The sequence below is a fragment of the Felis catus genome, chromosome A2, assembly GCF_018350175.1.
Source record: "Felis catus isolate Fca126 chromosome A2, F.catus_Fca126_mat1.0, whole genome shotgun sequence".
Classification (NCBI taxonomy): domain Eukaryota; kingdom Metazoa; phylum Chordata; class Mammalia; order Carnivora; family Felidae; genus Felis; species Felis catus.
In genome coordinates, this window is record NC_058369.1 from 27,672,684 (window position 1) to 27,696,741 (window position 24,058).

A 24,058-nucleotide genomic window follows, 5' to 3' on the forward strand; every position below is an offset into this window, starting at 1 on the left:
CCTTTTTGAAAATCCCTATTATCCTTCAGCTCTAAGCTTAAATGTTCTTACAGAATCCTTACTTATTCTAACTCTCAGTTTAAATCCATCCTTTTTTAATAGAACCAAACTTAATTGGCCAGCAAATATTTATTTTGAGTCTTACTATCCATTTCTGCCACACTGCACTCTAAGCTCTGCTGAACAGGACCTCATCTGTGTTTCCTGTAGTCCCTGGAGCCTGATACAGGAGCAGAAACAAAGTGGTGGGCATTCAGTGTAATGACTGATTGTTGTCCCTGTCCCCAAATTCACATTTTGAAACACTAACCCCCAACCTCTGAATGTAGCTATATTTGGAGAAAGGAACTTTAAAGAGGAATTGAGATAAAATGAGATCATTATGTGGGTCTTAATACAATATTAGTGGTGTCCTTATAAGAAGAAATGTGAATACACAAAGACACATGGAGAAAGTGTGTGCAAATAAAAAGATGATGTGAGGACACAGCAAGAAGGCAGCCATCTGCAAGCTGAGGAGAGAGACCTCAAGAGGAACCAAACCTGCCAACACATTAGTCTTGGACTTCTGGCCTCCGGAAGTATGAGAAAATACATTTCTGTTGTTTGAGCCATGAAGTCTGTGATATTTTGTTATGTCTGCCCTAGCAAACTAATACACTCAGTAAACACTCACTAAATCAAGTGAACACATAAACATGCCATCCCAGCTCCCAACACATGGTAAGTATACCACAAAGGCTGACCCCTGTTATTAAAATGATGATCAATGTAATAATGACTTTTTAATAAATCCACCCATGTACGTTGCCCAAGTGACAGAAACAATGTTAGTGGCCCTTGGTACTTCTCAACTGTGATACTAAAGTAGAATATAATTAGTTATGAAGATCTGAGAACTCCCTTTGTGAGCAACCAAATACCACTCTTAGGAATTCTATTTACTAACGCGCACATGATAGAAGTAGACTTTAATTTTTGTTTTGATAGACCATTGGATATGTAACATGGAAGGGCAGGCATTTCATACCCAGTAAGCAAATATTTCTCAGATATGAAAGCAAAACTAGAATTAATGAGTATAATATTTTACTTCCAATATACTGGGTCAGTTGTTTTTATAAATATATCCTTGAACACTGACATGTGTAAGTGTTTTCATATATATACTTGTGAGATATGTGTGTATATATACATATAATTTTCCACTTAAGGTGACCACATCAAATACCATCATAGGGTCTCAATTTAGACATTCAAGTAGCCATATGACCCACATCTACCAAAGTGCCTTCACAATAAAGCCCTTCTATAGCTGGGCTATGTACCTGTCACAGACAGTTGCTGGAATATCTAAACTCATGACAGATTGCAAGAGCTGGCACAGTTTTGACAGTAGCACCATCTCTTGTGTGGCAGTCCCTTACTACAAAGCTTCAAATGAATGCAACTAACTCAGCAAGTTATTGGCTCATAATATGAAACAGCATGTATATTGATTCTTTTAATAGATCTTGGAATTAAAACACATGATCCCTTTAAAAGGACTGTAAAGAATCTCACCAAGCTGATGATTCGACAGCGAAGTCTCACTGAAATAGCACAGGCTGTGGGAGAAAAGGTAGATGATTTCTGTTTTGAAGAAAACTCTCCCCTTACAGACTAATTTTCTATTGAAGAAGAAAATACATAATGAGGTAATATAATTGTGTATCTCACATAAGTAAGGGGAAATAAACAAAATGAGGAATAGCAAAAAGGTTTTGTGCTGAGCGTCAATACCATTCAACTAGCTGCTGTTGTGTAGAGGGTTGTATTGAGAAATCTGAGCTTGACAGGAGAAACTCCCTTGGTGGAATAATGATGCCCACTGTGACTGCGAAATGGACAGAAGAAGATGCTTGCTATATGTGTTGTCTATCCTAAAACAGATGTCTCAAGTTCTCTTCCAGGGTTAACCTTCTATGCTCTTTTCTTTTCCCTTCTTCTCTCCCTTTTGCTCTTGTGATTGGGATGAACAAGGTAAAATCCTAGAATCCCAACTTGCTCCTCTACTGCAAAGTAAAGCAACTGGTCAGAAATTTTTTTTTCAAAAAGTGGGGCAGGGGGCACATGGGTAGCTCAGTTGGTTGAGCATCTGACTCTTGTCCTAATGCCAGGGTTGTGGGATCCAGCTCCACATTGGGCTCTGCAATGGGTATGCAGCCTGATTAAGTCTGGAAAACCTCCAAAGGCATGGAGGTTAAAGAACACCCTACTAACGAATGAGTGGGTCAACCAGGCAATTCGAGAAGAAATTAAAAAATATATGGAAACAAATGAAAATGAAAATACAACAATCCAAACGCTTTGGGACACAGCGAAGGCAGTCCTGAGAGGAAAATACATTGCAATCCAGGCCTATCTCAAGAAACAAGAAAAATCCCAAATACAAAATCTAACAGCACACCTAAAGGAACTAGAAGCAGAACAGCAAAGGCAGCCTAAACCCAGCAGAAGAAGAGAAATAATAAAGATCAGAGCAGAAATAAACAATATAGAATCTAAAAAAACTGTAGAGCAGATCAACGAAACCAAGAGTTGGTTTTTTGAAAAAATAAACAAAATTGACAAACCTCTAGCCAGGCTTCTCAAAAAGAAAAGGGAGATGACCCAAATAGATAAAATCATGAATGAAAATGGAATTATTACAACCAATCCCTCAGAGATACAAACAATTATCAGGGAATACTATGAAAAATTATATGCCAACAAATTGGACAACCTGGAAGAAATGGACAAACTTCTGAACACCCACACTCTTCCAAAACTCAATCAGGAGGAAATAGAAAGCTTGAACAGACCCATAACCAGCGAAGAAATTGAATCGGTTATTAAAAATCTCCCAACAAATAAGAGTCCAGGACCAGATGGCTTCCCAGGGGAGTTCTACCAGACGTTTAAAGCAGAGATAATACCTATCCTTCTCAAGCTATTCCAAGAAATAGAAAGGGAAGGAAAACTTCCAGACTCATTCTATGAAGCCAGTATTACTTTGATTCCTAACCAGACAGAGACCCAGTAAAAAAAGAGAACTACAGACCAATATCCCTGATGAATATGGATGCAAAAATTCTCAATAAGATACTAGCAAATCGAATTCAACGGCATATAAAAAGAATTATTCACCATGATCAAGTGGGATTCATTCCTGGGATGCAGGGCTGGTTCAACATTCACAAATCAATCAACGTGATACATCACATTAACAAAAAAAAAAGAGAAGAACCATATGATCCTGTCAATCGATGCAGAAAAGGCCTTTGACAAAATCCAGCACCCTTTCTTAATAAAAACCCTTGAGAAAGTCAGGATAGAAGGAACATACTGAAAGATCATAAAAGCCATTTATGAAAAGCCCACAGCTAACATCATCCTCAACGGGGAAAAACTGAGAGCTTTTTCCCTGAGATCAGGAACACGACAAGGATGCCCACTCTGTTTAACATAGTACTGGAAGTGCTAGCATCAGCAATCAGACAACAAAAGGAAATCAAAGGCATCAAAATTGGCAAAGATGAAGTCAAGCTTTCGCTTTTTGCAGATGACATGATATTATACATGGAAAATCCGATAGACTCCACCAAAAGTCTGCTAGAACTGATACAGGAATTCAGCAAAGTGGCAGGATACAAAATCAATGTACAGAAATCAGTTGCATTCTTATACACTAACAATGAAGCAACAGAAAGACAAATAAAGAAACTGATCCCATTCACAATTGCACCAAGAAGCATAAAATACCTAGGAATAAATCTAACCAAAGATGTAAAGGATCTGTATGCTGAAAACTATAGAAAGCTTATGAAGGAAATTGAAGAAGATTTAAAGAAATGGAAAGACATTCCCTGCTCATGGATTGGAAAAATAAATATTGTCAAAATGTCAATACTACCCAAAGCTATCTACACATTCAATGCAATCCCAATCAAAATTGCACCAGCATTCTTCTCGAAACTAGAACAAGCAATCCTAAAATTCATATGGAACCACAAAAGGCCCCGAATAGCCAAAGGAATTTTGAAGAAGAAGACCAAAGCAGGAGGCATCACAATCCCAGACTTTAGCCTCTACTACAAAGCTGTCATCATCAAGACAGCATGGTATTGGCACAAAAACAGACACATAGACCAATGGAATAGAATAGAAACCCCAGAACTAGACCCACAAACGTATAGCCAACTCATCTTTGACAAAGCAGGAAAGAACATCCAATGGAAAAAAGACAGCCTCTTTAACAAATGGTGCTGGGAGAACTGGACAGCAACATGCAGAAGGTTGAAACTAGACCACTTTCTCACACCATTCACAAAAATAAACTCAAAATGGATAAAGGACCTAAATGTGAGACAGGAAACCATCAAAACCCTAGAGGAGAAAGCAGGAAAAGACCTCTCTGACCTCAGCCGTAGCAATCTCTTACTTGACACATCCCCAAAGGCAAGGGAATTAAAAGCAAAAGTGAATTACTGGGACCTTATGAAGATAAAAAGCTTCTGCACAGCAAAGGAAACAACCAACAAAACTAAAAGGCAACCAACGGAATGGGAAAAGATATTCGCAAATGACATATCGGACAAAGGGCTAGTATCCAAAATCTATAAAGAGCTCACCAAACTCCACACCCGAAAAACAAATAACCCAGTGAAGAAATGGGCAGAAAACATGAATAGACACTTCTCTAAAGAAGACATCCGGATGGCCAACAGGCACATGAAAAGATGTTCAGCGTCGCTCCTCATCAGGGAAATACAAATCAAAACCACACTCAGGTATCACCTCACGCCAGTCAGAGTGGCCAAAATGAACAAATCAGGAGACTATAGATGCTGGAGAGGATGTGGAGAAACGGGAACCCTCTTGCACTGTTGGTGGGAATGCAAATTGGTGCAGCCGCTCTGGAAAGCAGTGTGGAGGTTCCTCAGAAAATTAAAAATAGACCTACCCTATGACCCAGCAATAGCACTGCTAGGAATTTATCCAAGGGATACAGGAGTACTGATGCATAGGGCCACTTGTACCCCAATGTTCATAGCAGCACTCTCAACAATAGCCAAATTATGGAAAGAGCCTCAATGTCCATCAACTGATGAATGGATAAAGAAATTGTGGTTTATATACACAATGGAATATTACGTGGCAATGAGAAAAAATGAAATATGGCCTTTTGTAGCAACGTGGATGGAACTGGAGACTGTGATGCTAAGTGAAATAAGTCATACAGAGAAAGACAGATACCATATGGTTTCACTCTTATGTGGACCCTGAGAAACCTAACAGGAACCCATGGGGGAGGGGAAGGAAAAAAAAAACAGGTTAGAGTGGGAGAGAGCCAAAGCATAAGAGACTCTTAAAAACTGAGAACAAACTGAGGGTTGATGGGGGGTGGGAGGGAGGAGAGGGTGGGTGATGGGTATTGAGGAGGGCACCTTTTGGGATGAGCACTGGGTGTTGTATGGAAACCAATTTGTCAATAAATTTCATATAAAAAAATAAATAAATATAGTATGGCACTGCAAATGTATTTTCTCTTCCTTATGGTTTTCTTGATAGTTTTTCTTTATTGTGAGAATACAATGTATAATACATATACAAAATATGTTAATTAACTGTAATTGGTAAGGCTTACAGTCAACAGTAGGCTATTAGGAATTAAGTTTGGGGAGAATAAAAATTATATGGATTTTCAACTGTGTGGGAGGTCAGCATAGTTATGAATAGGAAAGCAAGAAATACAGATTTAACAGAGGGTGATATAGTAGGAACTTAAATACCATAAAAGTCTTTTCTATCAGTAGTGTTAATTTCCAAAACAATAAACAACTCTTTGGGAAAAAATGGGTACAATTATAACTTAATAGTTATAGAGCTTCCATTTCTGGAAATTTAGTGTATGCTAAAACCATCTAAAATGCCCTGTGTTTATATGTAAAATGGAATGACGTTTTAGCTTGATGTAATCAAAAAGTGATTTTTCACCTACATAAATGCTGATGAGACAGCCAAAAAAAAAAAAAAAAAAAAAGATTCTTTCTCTCCCTCTCCCAGCTCATGACTCTCTCTCTCCCTCTCCCCCCACGCTGCCTCTCTGTCAAATTTAAAAAAAAAATGCATATTAAAAACAAAAAGAAAAAAAAAACTGGTCAGTCTTAGCTTTCAGTTCCAGGACTCAAAAGAGCAACCTTCACTCTTGACCTAGTGTCACTTTTTAAACAATATTTATTCATTTTTGAGGGGGGGGGTGTAGAGAGAGAGGAGGACACAGGATCCAAAGAAGGCTCTATGTTGTCAGCACAGAGCCTGATGTGGGGCTTGAACCCACTAACCATGAGATCATGATCTGAGCCAAAGTTGGATGCTCAACCAACGGAGCCACCCAGAAACCTCACCACTTAGTGTCACTTTAATTGTGTGGGGCTTTGGTATATGCATTGAAAAGCAGTACCAGAATGCTGTCACTCAAGTAATTAAACTAAACTGTAACATACAAGATGAGGTAGTTGCTAGAGACTCAGATGTATGAATGACCTCCAGGGTCCTCTCCTCTGATAAGGGATAGGTAGCTGAGACACCATCATTATAGTCCACTTACATGTGGAAATACGATAGCCAGAGTGCAATGCAGTGAGTGGTTCAAAGCTCTGCTCTATGTATGAGGTGGTGATGTGATCATCATCAGCACCAAAGCTACAAAATTCATTCTCCTGTCTTCTAATACTTCTTGATCATTGCTATACCTATCATTTAATAATGTCTCAGTATGAAAAGTCAGTGTGCCGAGACAATGAGCAAAGACAATTTAATGTAATCCCTTCACTGAACCTATGAGACATTATTTCTCTATAGGAAGATGAGGTTTAGGGAAGGCAAGTAACTTGTAATGGAAGATTAACAAACTAACACTGAAGCACCAACTAAAATGAAAGCACTAACAAAAGTGCTTTGACTTGAAACCTATGTTCTTAATTATTTGGCATACTATCGCTCATCTCAATGCATAAGACATGCAGCAATACTGGGGAAGGTGAAATATTTCACAAGAGGTAATTCAGGCTATTTATCCATTGATCCACCCACCCATGCATCTATCTCTCCACCCATTTACCCTTGATTCAACAGAAATTCACCAGGTACCTATCACTGTAGTTGGTGGTACAAAAGAGTGACAAGCAACGCAGACAAGGTGCAAAACCTCAAGGAGTTGTAGTTTAATGGAAGAAGAGACATTAATCAATGATGTGACTGTGTAATCACAAATTGACATCATGCTCTGAAAGAAAGGAATAAGTTCAATAGGAGCACATGACAAAGGAGGCTGACTTCAGCTGGGAGTCATGTCTAAGGAAATGAGGCCTGAGATGAGAATTGAAAGGCAAATCAACATTAATTCGGTAGAAGGGAGGTGGGGGGACAGAAGTGGAGCACTGCAGAGGAAAGAGTAGTAGCATATGCAAAGGGCCAGGGAAGGAAGGAAAATAAAGTATTCAAACAGCTGATGGCCAATGTGGCTGTAACAAGTTGGTGAAGGAAAGACTGATGTGAGAAGAGTCTAGGGAGGTAGGTAGGGGTCAGACCACTTTAAAAAGCATGGAACAGCAGCGGTAAAACATACAGGGATTTGAGAGAGGGAGGGAATAGAGGGGTGGGAGCAACTGTTCTTTTTCATAATCAAGCAGACTTCAGGGGTGTAAATAATATAGAAGCATGGTAAAACTAGAATGGAAATATAGCAACCAGCAAAAAGGTTACTTCGTGGTTCGGACAAGAGAAATTGGCAGCTTGACTAGTTGGTGCCAGTGGTGATGATCAGAAATGGATGAATTTAAGAAACATAATGACATAATAATCAAATGAACTTACTGACGGATTGGATTTGGGAAGATAAGACAGCAGGTGGAATCAAGGATGATCTCTAGGTTTCTGACCGGACCCAGAAACTCCAGAGGGCGTCCTTGCTAATTTTGAGGTATCTTTAGGGCACCAGAGTTGACAGGCAGTTAGGCTATATAGGAGTGAGAAAAGGGGTCAGAATGGAAATATTAACTTGAGAGCCCACTGCATATATCAGTTGTCTGAGGCCTTGGGGGTTCAATAGAGAAGGGCTACTATGAACAGCAGTGTTCAGGGAACCCTGGGCAAAACATACTTCTCAGTCACTATATTCTTGTAATCTACTTTCTCCCTTTGGAACGAGTTTCTGCATCTTTCTTCTACTCCCATTTCAATAGAACTTTCTATTTTCTTTTACAGTTCTCTTGGTTCTATTTTTTTCTGATTGTTTTGCATATTGTATTTGACATTAGATATCCCTATAACCACTCCAACTTTTGTGAAATGAGGAGAGGATCAATCACTAGCCTTCAGAAGAACTGGATGAGACTCCAAGTGGTCAATTTACCCCAGCAGCTAATACAAGTAACAGATTAAATTTACTAACAGCACATTCAAAGGAACTCTCTAAGACTCCAAGATGGTTCTTGAAGTCTTCCTATCATGGATGCTAAAATGTATGAAAGTCATGGTGGGTGGGGACTGAGCCCAGAATGTGATGCCTAAGGATTCCCCAATGTTCAGTTTTAGGGTGGATTAAATTAATTCACCAGAGCTAACTGGAAGATTCAAAGATGTTAGGAGACACCAGCTATCAGAGCCATTTTTCTCATCTTCAAGCTTACTGCCTGAGTGATTTAAGCTTGAACTGATACACTGTTATGGAAATAGAAATGTAAAGATGAAGCAATCTCCAATGGCAAAAACTCCAAGAGACGTGAAAATACATGTACTAAGTAATGAGTTTAATCACCTGATAATTAGATATTAAGCACTCAAATTTAACCAACACCTGTTTCTACAGTGAAGTAAATTGCTTCATTTCATTGTTCTCATTGCCCTCTGTTACATGTTTTATATTATCTAAAAGCCCACTTTTTCATATTTTCCTAGGCTGGGCTATGAGCTTCTTGAGTGGACAGTAGTATCTTTTTAAATTCTCTATGTCTAGTTCAGTGTCTGGAATATAACAAATGAATGAATGAATGAATTACCTTGAGCAGGCCTTAATTCACAGAATTATTCCACAAAATAATTAATTTACTTTTTTTTTTTAAATGAGACCATGGGGATGTTCGATTAAAGACTTTTGAACCAAAATGTTTAATCCAATAGCCCTGACCACATCCAAATAAAATGAATATATTATTCATATCTTCCTTTTGAAAGCCGACTGATATGGTGAAATCATTTATATGGAATATTAAAACGGGAAATAGAAAAAATCAGCCTTCTGTTCTTGGCAAAAGTGCTGCCAACTAGAGCTGGAGCTTTTGGAAAATACTTAATGTTGCCTATTCTTTTTTTTTCTGAAGAGCTACTTTGTTCAAAGTTTAATCAAAGCCGAAAGAAAGCATTGTCTATTTATAGTAAACTGGTACTCTTCAGGATCACTTCATTTATTTCAGCTAATTCTAAGCAGTCAAAAGTTCTGAAAACAAAACAGGACATTCCTTTTGTTGGGTATGCGTGAGGTGTCTGTTAAGGAAAGATAAGTTATTATTGTCCTAAGCAAAAAGATAGCTGATGAGATCCTAAGTGACAGAGTTTAATCCACGCACTTGTTGACTACACGGTTAAAGAGCTTTTTTTTTTTCCCCTTTCCATTGTTAGAGATATTTAAAGGTGAATATCTCTTCTAACTTTAGACAGAAGCTATAGAAAATAGTAACTATTTTCTCAGTACAATTTCATTTTCCTTAAAAGTTTTATTTAAATATTAAATTCCAACTCAAAGCAATTGTTCACATATGTGTTTACTAGTTCAAGAGCACCAACACAAAATGTGGGAATGATCATCACCATAAAGCAAATAATGATAGAACAACTAGATTCATCTATTTTCCCAATATACATTAGGCATGTGTTTTGAATTTTACATAGAACTCAGCATTGCTAATATTTTATTTCTAATAGGCTGGGTGTAGTATGACAAGCAAAAAGGTTTGGTTATGTTAAAGGTTTTCTGGTTTTAGGTTGGTCAAAAATACTCAAAGCTCATGCAAGTCCATCAAAAGTATAAGTGTGAAGTCTATGGGTTAATTACTACTACAGTTAGTTCCTTAAATTGTTCACCACATTTTTTTTTCTTTTTTGAGAGAGAGAAAGAATGTGATTGAGAGAAAGAAAGGAAAAACTTCTATTGATTACCTACCATTGTCTCAAGTGTCTAAGGACTATGATTGGGATTTTCATAACTATATTCTTATCTATTCCTAAAAATTAAGTAGCTGAGGTGCAGAAAATTAAAGTGATTCTCCAAAGATTATTCAGTGAATAAGTGACAGAATCCCACTTTGAAAGAGCAATCTGTTGGACTCCAAGATGAATTCTCTTTCTATAAAGCTGTATTACAAACTGGTGAAAATGGTTCATCTTTAAGAAATAGATGAAGAAGTAGATGAAGTTTTCACAGGAACACAGGCAAGCAAATTAAGAGAACATGATTTAAAATGTTGGATGTAAATTGGTAAACAGATGCAGGTCACTAAAAAGTCACATTTTTCATCCTAATAGTTGGCTGTGGGTTGGCAAAGACCCCAGTAAAGCTGTTTTTATACAACAGAAGCACAGCTGGTTAACAAGGGAATAAATCTGGTCAACCAACTAAGACTTTCAATTCATTTAATGCCAATTATCTGTATGGATTTTTTTTAAAAGAAACATAAAGTAACCCATAAATAAGCTGACCCATATTATTATTTTTTTTGTATTTAATAACTTTAACTTTTCAGTCAACCTGTTTTTAATACCTGGCATATTAATCATTGCAAAAGCTAAAATACATTATACTAAATTTTATTTTAGACACTTTACATAGGAGTATGCAAAAGGAACATTTGAAATTAGCTGGAAATTTGTGTATATTTCAGATATGACATGCCATTCACTTTCACAAGTTTTTCTACTCTCCATGAACATTGTGTGGGCCAATTATCATCAGCCATTAACCCATTCCTTTTGTATAATACAGGTCAGCTGACAAAGTATGTTCTCACCCATTACCCCATTGATGGGATATTTAACTGACTTCCAGCGTGCAGCATTAAACTAAATAAAAGGGTTCTTATTTCACATACAAAACTAGTTTCTTAGGATTTTTTCTAGAGTTTGACCAACTAGAAGAAAATAAGTCTCTCTCATGGTTTTTTTGTGCAAATTATTTATAAAGTGCCCCAATAGAGTCCACAAAATAAATTACAATAGATAAATAGCAGCACTCAAATATTGTAAATAACAAGGGAGGACACACATTTTTACCTATTCCCAGTTACAGGTGTCATCAGTCTAGGGTTCTGAATTTAGGTTATTTAGAAAATTAATCACATGTTGCTGAACATAAATCTTAATTCCGGTGTGCATAAGCAGAAAAAAAGTACATTGTGTATGTATAATTATTCAGTGTTATTATTTTTAAAAACCCTATATATCATACCACAACAAATCAATATAATGCCACCAATGTGAATATCATTAGGCTCAGCATCTTAAACTCAGCATGAAATCTACCAGACCACAAATTTGAAAGGAAGAAATTCAACATCAGTTCCATAAATCAAATTAACATCAGGATAAAATCTATTAGAGCCAAAAGTCTTATTCAGGGTAAAGTGGTATTTTCAGGGAGGAAAGAAAGTAGGTTCATGATACTCTGCTCTATTAACTCCAAATCTTAAGAAATATATAATTATAGGAGAGTTTTGAGTCTAGCAGATCACAGTTGGCAAAACAATGCTTATATTATGACAAAACTCAATAACATGTATTTTTACTAAAGCAATACTTCCTAAATTTGTAAGGTTTTAAATTGTCTAGCAGAACATAGCATGAAATACAATTTTTGGATGTGGGTATCTTTGTATATAGGAAATAGAGATTCCATTAAGGAGATATATCTGACATATACACATGCATATATACGTAAGAATATATATAATTATATACTAAATCTCACAGAGCTACAGAAATATCACCCTGCTTGCTGTATACATTACTGTAAGAGAGTATTATTTAGGAGATGACAATATTTTTTTTATTTGTTTAACTTAAATTATTTTGTCTCTTGCAGAATTATGTCCTCTTGTAGCCAGAGAGTAAAATCTCTTGGTAGCATAGCATGTTTGGAAATTTTGCATTAACACATCCATGAGGGACCAGCTTTCTCTCACCCTCAACAAGAGAAAAGGGTAGACCTTGCAATTCTAACCTAGCCTTGGGGTTTGGTTTATTAGACAAAACCAGTTCCCCTAAGTGATTCTTAAAAGAGACTTTTAAAGAAAATTAGATCCAGCTTCCAATCCACACAATACCCATGACTATAACAAGTTTATATTGAAATTATATTCAAAACTATATTTAAATATTAAAAATCATTTTTATCTCCAAATACAACTAGCCCATCAGAGAAGACATTGAATTAGCTTAGAATTTCCTCCCTTCTGCTCTGTCAAGGGGGATGAAAAAGCTGGAAAAAGCAAAACAAACTCGTAGTTGAGAGAACTGATGGCCAACACAACCTGGGAAATAAGACTTCAATGGAACATGTCATCATTTTGAAAGCTATTGCAGACTGGATACATGGAAAGAACTTGCAGATACAACTGATGAACTGATGTGAGGTTTTCTGAGGAAATATCACTAAATTCAAAGGTGTCCAAAAAAGATAACACTAGAAACTTGCAGATAAAAATACTGAACTGCTTTTAGAAGCCTGAAAGAATCACCATCAGAAGCCAAGGTATCCAAATAGGGACTCAACTTTCTGTTGGGAAAATACAAAGAAGGTTTTCAAGGGAGAAAGCATCCCCAAGGCTTGCAGTGGAAGCCTGGACTGGATCTTATCTTCACTTCCACTCTGGCAGGAACATTCATGAAGGGCATAACCTGTGCAATCCATTCTAGGACGCCTTGATCTAAATAGTGTGCAGAAATAAATGTCCCTTTATCAAAAGAACTACCTGTAGCTTTACAAGCGTGACAAAATCTGGGTAAAATTCTAACACCCATTATTTTTAAATTGTTGGCAATAACTTGGGGAAGATCTTCACTAAGCATCAGCATGGCTCCCTTGGATTCTTTGTCTCCCTCTCTCTGCCCCACCCCTGTTTGTGCTTTGTCTTTCTCTGTCTCTCAAAAAGGAATAAACGTTAAAAAATTAAAAAAAAAAAAGAATCAGCATGGCTCCCAGATGCATCTCAGTTTCTAAGTTTGCAGGATAAGCTTCATAGATCCAAGGAATGCAACAAAATACAATGAAAGGTACTTAGACTTATCATAATTCTCTTTTAGGGAAGATCAAGGAGGAAAAGGCTAAATAAAAAAATAAGGAAAAGAGAGGAGAAAAGAGGAAAAGGAGAATAAAGATGGGAGAGAGGCTAATAAAGAAAAATAAATGAAAAAAATGAGATACTTTACCAAAAAAGGAAGGAGAAATAAAGAACAAACATTAGCAGAATATCTGTGAGATATATTACACAGTCTCTCACAATAACCTTGTGAAGAATGTCACTTCCACCCAACGGAACAGAATGCCAACAAAATACTATTTCAAAGGATTGGGGGTAGGTGGGCAGTTTTTCCCTTTACAATGTTGGAGGGACAGGAAAGTAAGGAAAAATACCATCTCTCCCCCTCAAGAGGCATTTTTAATGCACATGAAGGGCTGTAGAAGGCAAACTTGTTTTAGCTGCACCCAGTGATAACCTGACTGTACAAAGATCAGGTGTCCAGGACCCTCCACTACAGGTGATGAGATCATACAGTTTCAATTTGATTTCACAATATAAACTGAGGTTTTTTTGATGAAGCAAAGACCTGCTCAGAAAGAGGGCAGGGACCTATGTGAACCTCAAGAAGTTCAGGAAACCCAAACCTATTTAAGATGTATTTTAGACTAAGAGTATTGGACTAGTGGGAATAAACAACAAAGCAAAACAACAAAAAACCAGAGTTGTACCCTTGAGGTATCTCCTAGAGGAAGACTATTCCACTAAGAAGTAACCCCTCGACTCCTGATTCCAAAGATCAGACACCAGCACTTTCACAATGCTTGCAACAATAGTTCTGCGATTTTATTTCAAAGTTCTCTATCCTCCAAGAGAGAGACAGAAATGGTGTCTCAGCTCTTTCAATTCATCATTCCCCATGAAGTGTATTAGCTGCTCAAACCTGGAAGACGCCATTGCTGGTCACCATTTGCCAAAGTATGTTTCTACAAACATGCTGCTAGATACTAAAACACGCTCTGGGAACAAAAAAGACTGCTGTCCAATAAGGCTGAAGTTAAAGTTACAGTTGTTTGCTTATTGTTAGACTTCTCAGAGCCTTTAAGATGCCAATGTTGCCTGCAAATGTCTAAGAAAGAAATCAATAATGCAACATTTCCCAAACGTATTTCATCAGGGTATCTTAACTTTTTAATTTTGCTATAACCATCCTGACAGACAAACGTTATGTCAAACACAGTTTGGGAAATATGTAGACAAAGAATAGGTCAGCGAGACGGTGTGAGTAATCCATGTTTCGTGTATTGCAACTTGCACAACTGCATGATACCTCACATAGGACCATGTCTCTCACTTGCATAAACAACAATAAAAAGTCCTCTGCATCTAAACCCACATGGATGTGACCTGTTGTATGCATGTTCATTGTCTTGCTTGAGAATATTTAATGATGTTTTTTCTACTCCAATCTTCACACCATTATTCAAAATAAAACTTAATCACATTCCATGGGATTCTTCAGTGTCCTTCATTTGTAGATGGTAGCAGTCTTCAAGTGAAATTCCTTAAGAGTGTTCCTCAAATAAAGCTTTTATTCACACAAAACAGCCCCCAAACCTCTATATTTGGGGACTCTAACAAGAGGTAAGTGGAAAAGTAAACACTGATGTTTCATTAATCCCAATGCTTGCATTTCACCCTGACCTCTGCTGTGCTCTGCTTTCTCTGAAGTGCGATATTTGCTTTTCAGTTCACCAAAAGCTCTGGTTAAACAAATGTTAAACTAATGGGAATAGTAACTGTGTTTTGTATAATTTGGGTCCATTACCAGCCACTTTATGCTTTATTTGTATACTTGTGTGTATGAGATGCCTTAAGTTCATTTGAGGAGATTTCCTCAGCAGGGTTAAATCCACAGTGTCTTTAAGGTGACTTACATTAGTATAGCTGCATGATTCACACTAATATTTCCAGCAGACCCTTCAAAATCAAGATATTTTCTTGACAGTAAAATAACAGAATATACTGCAGGCCAGATACTACAGAGGCCACTGAGATTATATATAATAAGCCCAGAAAAGGATCGGTGAAGTTAACCAGCCTTGAGAATTTCAGCTATACCACCTCCCTTTGGTAAAACGATTTCTAAATGTTGTCATTTCAAAGGCACATCTCCCTCCAGCAAACTTCACCTTTCCTTTTCATCCCCACCCAGAACATGCCTGAATATTGTTTTGCTGGGCACCCAGCTCCCTTCTTCACCTACCTTGTGTCTCAGACATTTTCATTGATCCCCAGTCCTCAGCTAATACCATCATGCTCCCAAGTTTACCTCTGGGAGGACAAATAGAATGGTCTTCACGAACAGATGGTCTTTTCAAGGAAAAGCAGTTACATTTCAATACCGATAAATGTACTGTAAATAATGGCCTGAAAAGAATGTAGGTCTTTAGGGGGAAAAATATGAGAGCACAAGATACTATTCTTTAATTACATGAGATTTTTTTCCCTTCCCTTGAAGACAATACCAATTCCTAATGAAGCATAATGAATCGTAAAGAGGCACCAATGCTCATTCCAACAGATGTTTATTGATTAGTGTTGACTGAACACAAACACAACTGAGTGTTGCCTGCTATCGTCAGTAAGTGGTGGGAAGTGGCACTGGCTCCCCCTTGTTATTTTACCTTCAAAGACAAGTTGACAAATCTATTTTGTCTTGAACAGCTGTGTTCTTATTTTTAAAGGGTTGGCTTACAACTAAGAAAGCAAGCGGAGGGAACAGCCTTTTGGTGTCCAATGTGTTATCTGGCAAGGACAGATTGTTTTAGGGTGCCATGAAAAAGATTTTTAATGAAACTACATTTTAAACGAGCAGCATATGCTGAGTTTTCCCTTCTGCTCCTCATCCTGCCATTTGTTAATTTTTGTTATTGTTGTTCTCCGGGACTCCTAAATTTTCACACAAGCTGTCTCGTCCGACACTAACACAGCTTGGGGTGAATTATCACTTGGGATGCAAAAACCTCCACCTCCTACTCCAGCTTTTTTTTTAATTCCCATATTTTCCACATTTAATCAGGGTTCACTGGTAAGCCAGTTGACTGAATGACCAGAGAAGAAAAATAAATTCTCCCTTTATGTTAGTTCTCAAACCCCCAGAGCCCGAGATGTAACTTCAGAGTATGTGTGGGCTCCTCAGCCACCTGAGCTGCACACCACCCGGGGGTCACAGTCCAGAGCAGAGGTCTCGAGAAACTCTGAAATTGGAAATTATGACAAAAAAAATTCCCTTTAATACATAATGCCTCATATTAATTTCAATGATTCTCTGAGAATGATTCTGTGGCCCAGTTAAATATAAAGTTCAAGGAAATGAATTTCAGTCTTCAGCAATCTGAGTCCTATTTGAAAGCTGTCAGCTGACAAGATTAAAGAAATATAGAGAATAGGAAAATCTTTGGATAGCAGGTACTTTGATAGATTCAAGAATATATATATTTTTTAAAAATCTGAACATACTTGGGAGAGGGGCCCCACTATTATCTTCGCTTAGAAGCCCTCCTGATGAGAATGACCTTGTGTTTGGAGACAAAAGCAATCAACAGCTGTGTCTGAAAGGTCTGGTTCAAGGGGTGATTTCAGTGTAGCACCATCGATGCAAGGGTGAGTAAGCTCGGTTTGGGGGCTAACCTTCTGTGATCTGTTGAGGAACCTGGAGGGATTCACTCTTTTCTAGGGTTCCTTTTGGGAAGTAAGCTGAAGAAGAGTTTGCCAACAGAAAAAGAGTATACCCAACATGTGTCCATAACATGTGCATCAACCAATTTGGAGAGCAAAGGACCTTGAAAGCCTATGTAGGGTTTTGGGTCAGTTCTGGGCTCTGGCAAACCTCTCCTCTCCAGGCTTCTCTTTTCACTAGTTGTGTTATGCTGGATAAGCTCAGTAAATCTGCTAAAGTTGAGTCTCCTCACCTATAATGTGGGCATGACTATGTCCATTTCAAGTGTTTCTATGCAGATGAAATGAGCTACCATAGGGCCTATACATTAAGGGTACATTAAATGACAACAAAATATAATCATAAATGTCATCGATGTCAATTCCTTATTCTGTCTCATTTCTCCCATTCATTTAGTCACTAAGTCCTTAAGATTTCAACCTTGTTGTGGTAGGCCCCAGAAAGACATGGCAAACTCTGTCACTCAACAATCTTGAATGGATGGTAATGTCTACAACTTGGTCACAGATAAAGAGCTGCATACGTGAGGTGGCCTATCATTATTATCTAACCTGTGAACAGTGTAGCAAGATGTCACTAGTGTCCTAGTGAGGATGGGTACTGAAAACAAAGATGTTAGAATCAGGTGTGTGATTTGCTAAATTTAGCTGTGACACACATGTAAGGAAAACACTCAAGTGTTTCAGACTGACTTGGTAGCATATTCAAGAGGCTTGATAAGACCCAAGTGGAGCCTTGTGAGACAAAGGACCACTTAACCCTGGACAATGAGAATATTAATTTCACCAATTCAAGTGTGTTTCCCATGAAGAACTGAGGAGACTTGAGAAGCTTGTTTACCAATGACCATGTCTCATTTCTTGCCATATTTGGCTGGGAATGTACTCTTGGTATCCACAGCAGTAAACTATAAACTTCACTAAGTTTTATGGTGCAGGGAACTCATAAAAGCCTCCAATCTAAACCCTGCAGGGCACCTGTCCTTCATTCCTCTGGAGTCATGACTCCCACAGTGGGCCAGTTAGCTCTTCCCTGCAGGTTCCATCTTGCTCCAGATTTTGAACAATTAAAATTTCCAGCCAGGATCCATAGGTCACAGCAGTAAGTAAGCCCTGGGGTCAGCCCACCTTTCTCATGCAGTTTTGTACCACAGTTTGGATAACTAAGTTCCTGTGTCTTTACTCAGTCTAGGTCTTTTGGGATTAAGGTTCTGCCTTGTTCTGAGGCTCTCTAGGGAACAGAAGGAAAATATTTGCTGACCTTACCTGGCACTTTCATCACACTGGTACTTGATTGTTGCTCTTTGGTCACTACCTGGGCTTTCTTACTTCCATAGTTTTGCTCCTGGCTTCTTTCCCTCAACTCCACTCATATCCCCTCTACTCTATTTTCCATTCAAGCACTCTATGGATCTCATTGAAACACAAACCTGATTCTCTCCACTTCTTGCCTCTCAGTGGTTTCCTACTATATGTACCCTAAAGACCAAGATCCTAAACATAACCCAAAAGACCTCAGTTGGCCCTGTTTATATTTACAGTCTATCTGACATCTTCAGTCTTCTCTAGTTCTTAGGCTCTCACCACATCACTGTCTCCCTTGCCACAGAGCCTTTGTACATGCTCCCAGAATTTCTTTCCCCATCTCTCCCTTTACTTAGTTAACACCTATCCACATCTATATCTTAATTTAATCATCAATTTCTAACCAAGATTTCTTATGGACTTCCCAACTAGAGCAATTCTCTTTGACTTTAGATCTTACAGCACTAATATGTCTTCTTTATAGCAGACATCAGAGATGTGATTTTGGTTTTGTATGTTTATTAATTCCTGGATACCCTACAATAGTATAAATTTCCTGAGTAAAGGGACCATGTTAGTTTTGTTCAACATTTCATCCATGGGGGTTTGCATAAGACATGTAAGAACTGCTCCATTAATATTTGCTGGTTGAAATTATTTGGGCCAAGGATTAGGTTTCATTTTTCTTATTACACAAATTTCTGGCACATAGGAGAGGCTCTCTATCTACATTCCACCACCAAAAAATATTGATATAATGTCTCAAAGCTTCCTGTTTCTCCTAATAGTATTTTTAAGCAGGACCATAGCAGCAATACTTCACAAGGCTCTATAATGTCTTCAAGTACAAAATTTTGAAGACAAAAATTGTCTGTGCCATATATAAGGAAGAATATGGTCCTCTTGGGCCACAATGGCATTTCTCAACAACTGATATGGATTGTCTCATAATTGCTACAGCCACAGCAATCTATACGGGCCATAAAGGCAGGCCAAAGGGAACTATTATGACCTCTGAATGTTACCATTGACTGTTTGGCCAAGTTTACCCCAACTCCAAAATGATAGATGGGTTTTTACAAAATGCCCAAAAAAGAAAAAAAATAAAGCTGTGTTTGATTTCTGCACATGGTTTGGCCTCCATTTGTTTAGGAAGTCTAAAAGCCCTATTCAGCAAAGAGAAAAACAGTGAACTTTGTCTTCTAAATCTTGCTTCCAAATGTGATGAGTAGATGCTTAGCTTCTGCAATTAAACACCTACCTAATGGCTTTAGTGCCAGGCATTTAGGCCATTCTGGCCTAGTTCTTCCAACTATTCTACTGCATATGAAACACCTTCACCCAGCATGAGACACAAAGGCAGATTATCCTCTACCTCATCTACCTTGCATCTCCTCATGCTCAATACTGCCACATATTAAGTGTCACTAACACAATAAGCAAATCTAGTGAAGGATGGGTCTCTGTAAAGCCAACTGTGTTTACACGCAGAGAGTATCAACTTCACACCTATCTCAAAGACTGCACTGTGCACAGCAGGCAAGCACAATAAATACTAAATTATAAAACTTATGCTAAAAGATGTATGTGATTTGAAGGGGGCTGAATTCCAGTTTCAGGTTCTGAAGCTGCCTGATATTCAAAGGTGGAGTTGAAAACTGAGGCCAAAGTTGAAAGAAAAGTACTACACCAACTTCTGATATTACTAGCAGTTAAGTATACTAATGTAATGAACAATTTCCACCTTTATTATGACTACTCATAAATAATGATTCTAATGGCAACTTCTGACATTCACTAGTCCATGGCACTCATCATCCAAGACACACATATTGCAACTATTTTATTTTTTGTGTGTCCCACCCCTTAGGTGGAAACTCTATAACAGAAGGGATTTTTTTTTTTTATCATTTTTATTCACTGCCATATCCCCAGCAGCTGGGACAAACAAAACTATGATTATTTGTTGAAAGAATGAATGAGTTCTTACCATTTTCCATGTTATGTCCCTATTGCTTCTCATGAATTAAGTGAAGATAGCATAAACAAAGAGCCGAGAGCTTGGGCTCCAGAGTCACATAACCTGGGTTCCAAAACTTATTAAATTTTGATCTTGGGCAAGTCACTTAAGCTCTTTGTCCCCACAAATGGTTATCCCTAAAGTGGAGATGATAATAAGGACACTACCTCAAAAGGTAGGTATAAAATATAATGAGATAGTAAGTATAAGGGGCTCTGCACATATCCTAGGCATACAGTAAATGTCAGCAAATATTCTTATATTCTTACTGTACTTTTTGTAATTATTAATCACATAATTTTCAAAACAACAGCAAAAGGTAGGGACTACTAGTTTTTCTTTTTATAGTCAGCACTTTGAAGAAGAGAATGCTACTGCATAAAGTAGGAAAATGGTAAAGAGCAGAGAAATGTTAGAAAAAGATGAGAAGGAGGGAAGATAAGTAAGACAAACAGAAACAATGCAACAAGAAGGAATCAAGAGCCACTAGCCTAAGAAATAAGAGGCTTCATGTTAGAGAATTTGGTGATGTTTGATCCTGTGAACATGTGGGAGTCAGGTGGGTTAAAAATTGACCCATACCTTAGAAGCTCCAGAACTGGCAATATACTGCAGTAAGCCAGAATGTGAGTTGCGAACTAATAGGGTGGGGTAGAAATCCAGGCTATGAGACTTTGAACTCTGACTCCTTGGCAGAGGAGTCCTTTATTCTCAAAGAGAATAACAGCTCTAGCTTTTCCCTCAGCAATGGAGTGTTCCAGGACAATTAGGGGTTATCAGAGTGTATGCTCTATAGTCAGATGGATTTGAGTTTAGTCACAGCTCAATCACTTATAAGCTGGGTGGCCATGGGTAAGTTAGTCAATCCCTCCGGGCCTTTTTTTTTTTCTTTTAAAATGGGAATACTAACTGGATCTACTCCACAGGGTTGGCACAGAAATGAAATGAGATAGTCCCTGAAAAGTGTTCCATGAAGTAAGTGGGCAAGAGAAACTTCCAATAATCATATAAGCACAGGCAGTATTTATTTTGCTGAGTAAATGCTTCTCATAAAATTAATGTGTTTCCTCTTCCAAGCCCTGACTTCCCCAAAGAAAATATATGATGTAAGCAAATCTAAAACCATCCCCAGAAGCATGTTACAATCAACAACTATCATTCTTAATGTCTTGGGCAAATTCTCTCAGTGTTCAAATACTAAAAACTCTCAAAGAAGTAGATACTCTACAAAGACAAGTAGGAAAGTGTTTTAGGAACTTTGTCTAAAGAACAAGACAAATGCATCAATTATGTCACGGAGGTGGTCACAAGAAAGAGTTGAGAAAGAGGAAAGGAATGGAGGGTCCAATTTTAGCATTCAATATTCCCATGTGCATGTCCCCATGCCCCTGCACACCAGTCCTACCACAGTCAACCAACAAATCGGATGCTTGAAATCTGCCTCTACCATATCTACATTTGCCTTGGTACTTTCCAACTGTCTTCATTTCTGAGCTTTCCTTAGGAATACTGACAAGGAGAACAAATTTTAGTTTTGGTTCAAAGGCCAGTCATTTCAAAATGTCAAGTGAAATAACATCCCTGAGTCCTTCACTGTGTTGATAAACTTAGACACAACAAAGAAATCCTGACCCACAGAGGTCAACCATTCAAGCAGGGAAACAAGTATGCAAGATATTTCTGCCAGCAATGGGAAAAGTATTTGGGAGCCAGACATGGCTTGAAGGCACATCTTAAAAGGGGCTCTAAATTGAGGTTCTGTGTACCACCAGGAGTGTCTTTGAGTGGGCCCTGAGGGTAGGGTGAGGTGGGGTGGAGGTGGGGTGACAACCTGGTGAAATTGTTTGAGATCATGGCTTTTTACTGTGGAGCTGGGACATAGTTTTCATCAGCCAGTCAGAGGGGTCCAAAAACCAAAAGAGGTTAAAAACCTAGAATGCACTCTCAACTGTCTCATTTTGTAGACAGAATGGCTGAGTCCCTGATAAAACAGGAGTGTTTCTCTCAAGATCATTTACCTGCCAATGGTCTTGCCTTTGCCACTAGACAAGCATTTTGTTTCTTCCATGTGTAAAGTCCTATTTTCAAGTAACTTGGAGAGTTCTCCTTGCTAAGAGGACTACAATTTATGCTCCCTTCAAACATTTTGATTTATGTTTAGTGAGAAAGTAGGCATCCCTGAAGCACTTATTTAAAAGAAAGCCAGCCTGCCAGATCAGCAGTGATGTGCAACCCTCATAGAAGAATCCACCATCCACCACATCAATAGCCAAGAAAAAGGGTCATAAAAAGAAACACATTGAAGTTTCCAAGCCTCAGAGAGGTTATTACACACAATAACAAGATCTTCTCTTGTGTGGAGTTTGAACACACCGGATCTAACATGACATCTTGGTAACAGCAACCAAGATGCAGTCACTGTGTTATCTAATAATGAAAAGTTGAATATGAAATGTTCCCTTCCACAGCCCCCCTTCACAAATTTAAATCAAAGAGAATCTCTCATGCCAGATATGAATGTATTTATAAATAGTTATCTGTGGCCTGAGGACAAAAGATTTATACACACAGCCAAATAAGGACACTGATATTTTTAGGCCAAATTTCTATTAGCTCTAGTTATTCTGCCTATTAATTGATAAAGACACATGGCAAAAGAGAGAGAAAACTGGAATATTTAGAAGTTGGTGGTTCACTGGTAGCATTCTAAGTGTTACACAGTTTGAGAACAACCATGAGATTATGAGATAAGAGTATCATCAGCCAAGTGTACGGTATTATGAAATACATTTAGTGTTTACTCTGTGCCAGACACTGTGCTATGTAGGAGTTTTTCATGTACTATCTCAGTTAATCCTCACAGTAACTCTAGGGGTGAGTACTAGTGTGAAGTCCAGTTCGCAGGTGAGGAAACAGAGAACCCAAAACAGGTTAAGCAACTTGCTGCAATCACATGGCTAATGAATCACAACTTAGATTTAACCCCCAAATCTGTGTGCTCTTCCTCACTACGGTCTATGGTCTTCGCTAGCAAATTTGGGGAGGTTTTGTCCTAAAGCTGAGTTTATAGGGCCACTTTACATGCCAGTTAGGACCTTAGCACTTTGTTTAAAATTTAAAGTACTTTATTTCTTCCTGAAAAGGCAAATAGAACACGAAACACCTACAACATACTATACTGTAGTCAGAGCCCTGAAATTACTCATGTATAATTAGCTATATCCATGATCTGAAAATCTAAAATATCCTTAAAAGCCCTACTATAAATACGAGAGACTAGAATAGTTAAATAGCTAATTAACTAGCTATTGTTCTTCTTATCACTTCTTGGCATTTCTACTTAGTTCTCTGAAACAACCCCAACTACTATCTAAGCAGAAGGTCAGAACCAAGGGGTCCTTGCATCAACCATGGAGAATACAGAGGGTGGGAAGGTGGTGATTTTTACTCCCTAAAGTTACTAAAAAACTTTATATATATGTGTGTGTGTGTGTGTGTGTGTGTATACATATATATATATATATATATACATATATATATATATACATATATATATATATATATATATATATATATATATATATATTTTTTTTTTTTAACTCCACCACCCAACCCCCTGCCTCAGGAGAAGATTCAAAGCTTCTCAAAAAGGCTCAGGACCTGAGGTGGGGAAAAGAAA

General features: G+C 37.9%; 1 protein-coding gene across 14 annotated transcripts in view; it reads right to left on the minus strand.

The window, feature by feature from the left end:
- FHIT (fragile histidine triad diadenosine triphosphatase) overlaps positions 1–24,058 on the minus strand; it is a 1,423,954-nt gene that overhangs the window by 208,696 nt on the left and 1,191,200 nt on the right. The window contains exon 5 of one of the 14 annotated variants that reach the window (XM_045053134.1): positions 957–1,607. The exons of the other annotated variants lie outside the window; for them this stretch is intronic. Coding sequence (XP_044909069.1) covers positions 1,590–1,607 — 18 coding nt within the window. The 3' untranslated portion in view covers positions 957–1,589. Of the gene's footprint in view, positions 1–956; positions 1,608–24,058 lie in introns of those variants that run through there. 14 annotated transcript variants of the gene reach the window in all.